This window comes from Marmota flaviventris, chromosome 5 (genome assembly GCF_047511675.1).
Source record: "Marmota flaviventris isolate mMarFla1 chromosome 5, mMarFla1.hap1, whole genome shotgun sequence".
NCBI lineage: Eukaryota > Metazoa > Chordata > Mammalia > Rodentia > Sciuridae > Marmota > Marmota flaviventris.
Window position 1 is genome coordinate 108828752 of NC_092502.1, and position 6000 is coordinate 108834751.

The 6000-nt window shown below is 32.1% G+C and overlaps 1 protein-coding gene across 5 annotated transcripts in view; it reads left to right on the forward strand.

Annotated features, from left to right (window-relative positions):
• The window catches only part of Polk (DNA polymerase kappa), a 69051-nt gene extending 63051 nt beyond the window's left edge, over positions 1-6000 (forward strand). For all 5 annotated transcript variants that reach the window (XM_027927487.2, XM_071612520.1, XM_071612518.1 and 2 more), the window contains 3 exons: positions 295-1209; positions 3075-3111; positions 3290-6000. In XM_027927487.2, the coding sequence (XP_027783288.2) occupies positions 295-1209; positions 3075-3111; positions 3290-3374 (1037 nt within the window). In that variant the 3' untranslated portion in view covers positions 3375-6000. The remainder of the gene's footprint in view (positions 1-294; positions 1210-3074; positions 3112-3289) is intronic.

Here is a 6000-nt window from a genome sequence, read left to right on the forward strand (position 1 = left end):
AATATTTAATGATACATGCTTGTATAAAGGAAAGTAAATTTCCACTCACAGTATCAGCTTTGAAAACACATCCTTTAGTTAAAAGAATATTGGGCTAGGGAAATAGCTCTGTGGTACAGTACATACTTAGCATACACAAGGCCACACATACAAAAGGAAATATATACAGCCTTGCTTATTATTTCTCTGTAATCAACCTTTTATATAGATGTCACAACAGTATTATGTAAAATGTTTTTAATATACCTGTTGGCTTTGTTGAATTTGGAATTAATTGTGATTGGTTTAATTTAGGTGTTCGAATATCTGGTTTTCCCAATGAAGAAGACAAGAAACACCAACAAAGGAGCATCATTGGCTTCTTACAGGCTGGAAACCAAGCCCTGTCAGTCACTGGGTGTATGCTAGAGAAAACAGACAAAGATCAGTTTGTAAAACCTCTAGAAACATCTCATAAGAAGAGTTTCTTTGATAAAAAACGATCAGAAAGGAAATGGAGCCACCAGGACACATCTAAATGTGAAACTATAGTTAAAGAAAGTTTACAGATATCACAACCATTCCAAGTTTTAAAGAAGACAAGTGAGAATTTAGAAACATCAGATAATTCAGATAACTTCCAGATATTTACCTGTCCTGTTTGCTTTAGGGAACAAAGAAGTATCAGTCTGGAAGCCTTTAATAAACATGTAGATGTGTGTCTTGATGGACCTTCAATTAGGGAGAACTCGAAAATGAATTCTTCAAATGCTTCCTCTACTGAAGTTAACCTGAAAGAAATCACAAACCATTCTTTTTTACTTTGTGAAAAGCAATATTATGAAACTCATCAGAAAAATGTAGAAATCACTTCAGTAGATTGTGTAAATTTGGTAGAAACTAGAAATAATTCATCTAAAGCAGGAAGTATAGACACTGAGCACAGCAAGGAGGAATGTTCTAGTCTTCCAAGCAAGTCTTGTCTTGTTTCATTAGAAAATCAAGATGCTGAGTTACTAAGTAGACATGAACCACTCCAACCTTGTGTGTATCAAGTGACAGCAGGCCAAGCGCTAGTTTGTCCAGTATGTAATCTAGAACAAAAAACTTCAGATCTTATGCTGTTCAATGTGCACGTGGATGTTTGCTTAAATAAAGGTATTATCCACGAACTGAAGAATGATAAAGCTTATCCTCTTAACCAACCCAAAGATAGCTCCAGAAGTACTGGTGAGTTTGTAGTCAATTGAAAGAATTTGATTTTCTAGGAATATGTAAGATTGTTCATTCCGAACACATATTATTAAAAGGGTAGTTTGTATATGCTGCCAGCCAGGAAAAAGTTACCTGACCGTAGATTGGCGTTAAACCCATTGACTCCCAAATTTTCAATAATCTGAATATTGTAACAGAATTGATACAGGTGCATTAAAATAGTTTGAAAATTATAATCTAGAGCTTATATGCATCATATTAACATTCTGTTATTATTATACCCTTTAGTATAATTATATTTAATATGATTATATTTTATATAGCATCGTAGTTATATAATTTATATGTAATATAATTATACATCAATATATAATTCTATTATATAATTATAATATTACATTATTATATAATTCTAATTGTTTTTAAAGCTATTGGTTTGAGTTAACCCATTTTGTCCTAACAGAAGTGGAATACTTATACAAAAATTAAATATAGTATATATAATTATATAATATATAATAAGAACATATATGTAAATACATAATTATATTCATAATATATTTATTAGTGGGGATTATATTTATACATAATAGTGGCATTCATTTTGACATTCATAAATTCATATAACATTCTGTATTTCAATCCCTCATACTTTCTCTTTCCTCCTCCCTACCCTTGATCCCCTTCCTCTACTCTATTTAATCTTCCTACTGTTTTTTTTTTTTTTTAATTGGTTTGTTATAGTTGAATATAAAAGTAGAATTCATTGCAATATGTTCACACGGGCACATAGCATAATTTACTCAACTTCATTTGTAATTCCTCCCCTTTCCCATCCCTTTTCTCTTCCCCTCCATTTCTCTCCTCTATTCATCCATTCTCCCTTCTATTTTCTTGAGATCCCCCAAGAGAGAAAGCATTCGACCCTTGACTTTTTGAGTCTGGCTTATTTCACTTAGCATAATGTTCTACAGTTCTATCCATTTATGAGCAAATGACAATTTCATTCTTCTTTGTGGTTGAGTAAAACTCTATTGTGTATATATGCCATGTTTTCTCTGTTCACTGTTGAAAGGCACCTAGGCTGGTTCCATAACTTGTCTGTTATGAACTGTACTGCTGTACACATTGGTGTGCATATATCACTACAGTATGATAATTTTACTCCTCTGAATAAATACTAAGGAGTTTGGATAGCTGGGTTATATGATGGTTACAATCCTAGCCTTTATAGGAATCTCCATACTGTTTTCCAGAGTGGTTGTACTAATTTTCAGCCCACTAACAATGCTGTTAAGTGTATCTTTTTTTCCCACCATCAGCAATTATTGCTATTTGTATTGTTGATGATTGCCATTCTAACTGGGGTGAGATGAAATTTCAAGGTAGTTTTGATTTGCATTTACCTGATTGCTAAGGATGTTGAATATCTTCGAATGTGTGTGTTGGCCAGTGGGTTAACTGAAATCAGTAGCTTCTGAATTTAGGAAAACTTCAATTTAGACTTTATTTAGCATATAATGAACTCAAGTCATCTAATCAAAAAAAAAATTCCTTCAAAGAGCATTTGCCAAAGTATGGTGGCAAATCATACATATATTTTTATATATTTACATAGTTAAGATATCTCTTAACTTGTTTTTGGTAGTGCTAACTACCAAATTCCAAAAATGATATTAAGCATAATGCTAGTAAAACTAAGTAAATTATGAAGACATGCTATAAAGCTAGTTTCTGTTATGTAAAATATGAACTATATAGTACCAATAAAATTTTTAGTATCTTTAATCAGTCAGCTTTAACATTTTAAATTTTTACACAGTTTTTCAATTATTTTATGTATTCCATTATGGAATTTCTTGACTTTCTTCCCTCTATAGGTAGCTCAAGCAGAGTACAGAAGACCAGAACAAAAAGGTATGACTAATTTGAACTTTAATAAAGCTAGCGGTAAAATCATTATGTTTTGCGGGTCAAATTTAAAGGATGTCAGAATTATAAGTCAACAAGTAACATTTTAGAAGTTATTTGAAAAATTATTTTTAAAAATCTCTTCCTGTATTTTAATTGTGTGTATGTGTGTGTTTCATTTCAGGGTAGGACTAACCGCAAAGTACTCAGCATCAAAGAAAATAAAACCGAACAATCCCAGATACACTCTTGATATATTTTTTAAATGAACATTGAATATTTTATCATCAATTTTAATTGAAACTTCTTATTTTGTAATAAATGAAATTATTCTTCCTCATTTTAACTTTATAGATTCATGTAGGGAAGGCAAGTACAATAATTCCTCCCAAATGATGTTTCCTTTTCTAAGAATTTAGAATATAGGTTAATTTATTTTTGTATTTATTTTAATTTTTTGGTATCAGGAATTGAACTTCGAGTACTCTACCACTGAGGCGCATCCCCAGCCATATTTTGTATTTTATTTAGAGACAGGGTCTCACTGAGCTGCTTAGTGTCTCACTGGCTTTGAACTCTGGATCCTCCTGCCTCAGCCTCCTGAGCCACTTGGATTAGAGGCATGCGCACTGCACCCAGCTTCTTTATACCTTTTTTATAACAGTGAGAATTCCATTTCTGTTACGCGTCAATTGGAAATCATTCCTGTTAGAAATAATTTTAAAAGGAAAAGTAAGAAATGAGATCAGAAAGTGATTTACTGTCTTTTTCCTTCCTCTTTTTTCAGTACTGGGGTTTGAAACTAGGGGCATTCCACCATAGAGCTATATCCCCAGTCCTTTTTTATGTCTTTTTTGAGATTGTCTCACTAAGTCTTGTTAAGTGGCAGAGGCTGGCCTGAAACCTTTGATCTTCCTGCCTCATCCTTCTGAGTCATTGGAAATACAGGTGTACACCTCCATGCCTGGCTTCTTTATTACTTTTCTAGTAAATATAAAAGCATATTTAATGATAATGGATCTTAGAGATTCATAAACCTATTTTAGCCTAAGAATTTTTCAGCACTTAACCACTTTATAGGCATTGAACGGCTGTGTTTGATCTTGTATCATCAGGTACTTCATGAGCATTCATAATTAAAATTTATCATCAGTTCTATGAAGAATATTAGCTTAACAGCATGAACGATTTTGTTAACTTCAGGAAAATAATATCACTGTAGTGTGATAAAAGGATTTTTACTTAAAATATTGTTTCTTTATTTTTTCTATTTAAAATTCTTTTATCTTGTGAATAAGCACTTGCTTCACTTTAAAAAATATTTGATGTAATATCCAATGTAGTTTTTTTTTCTAATATAGGACTCTTATTTATTATTATTTTTTGAAGTACTCTACCACTATGCTACATCCCCAACCCTTTTATAGGACTTTTTTTTTCCTCCTTTGGGTGCTGGGGACTGAACCAAGGAGTGCTTTACCACTGAGTTATATCTTCAGTTCTTTTTATTTTTTATTTTGAGGTAGGGTCTCGCTGAGTGGCTTAGGACCTCCCTAAATTGATGATTCTCCTGCCTCAGCCTACCAAGTTGTTGGGATTATAGGCATGTGCCATCATGCCCAGTTCTAATATAGGACTTTTAAATGGCAGTATTTCATTCCTTGGCAGTTAATGTTTTCACTTTCCACAGATTTCTTTAAAAAAAAAAAAAAAAAAACAGATAAGTTATTTTCATTCTGCAAGAGAAAAACAACCTCTGTTCTGTTTTCTTTCACCTTTTTATTAATATTTGTAAAAGAAGACAACTTAGTAGTTAGGTTAAGTAGTTACTCCAAATACTTTTTTTTTTTCCAAATACATTTTTACTATCAATTAATTCTTATCCAAAAACAGTTACAGGGCTGGGGTTGTGGCTCAGCGGTAGAGTGCTCGCCTAGCACGTGCGAGGCCCTGGGTTTGATCCTCAGCACCACATAAAAATAAATAAATAAATTGTGTCCAACTACAACTAAAAAATAAATATTAAAAAAAAAAACATGTCTAAATGTTAAAAAAAAAATTACAGAATTACAGGGAGGGAGGTTAGGGAGGATGGGTGCATGGGGGCAGGAAAGATGGTGGAATGAGATGGACATCATTACCCTATGTACATGTATGACTGCACATATGGTGTGATGCTACACTGTGTACAACCAGAGAATGTAAACTTGTGCTGAATCGTATGCAATGAACCAAAATGCATTCTGCTGTAGTATATACCTAATTTAAATAAAGAAAGAAAGAATTACAGGGCTGGGGCTATATAGCTCAGGGGTAGAGTGCTTGCCTCAAAATGTGTGAGGTATTGGGTTCAATCCTCAGCACCACATAAAAATAAATAAACAAAATAAAGATATTGTGTCCATTAAAAAACAAATTACATAATTGAATCATAAAATGGAAGCCATTTCTGTACTGCTTTAAGGAGCTGAATCTTTTTTCCCTCACATTATTGTTTGCATCTCATATTTTAGTTCATTATCTAAATATACAAAGAAATAATATTGGAGAAGCCTTTGACTAAAGTGGTAACTTCACTTTTAATTGCCGATTGTTTAAAATTAGGTTTAATGATTATTAGCCTGCCAGCCTCATACCTGATGTCATACACCATGGCACATACAAAGTTGTAGCATTATGATTCTTGATTGTATGATTTCCATATGTTAATAATCTACAAAGTTAAATTCAAATGAAATTGGTTTAATATGTTGAAAAGTAGAAACATCGTATTTAATTGTTTTCTATCTTGCCTGAAATATTTTTATTGTTTTCAACTATCAAGTACTAAATTATTTTCATTCAGATGATCTAATTAATTGAATGCTAATATGTGGTAATATTTAATACTAATTA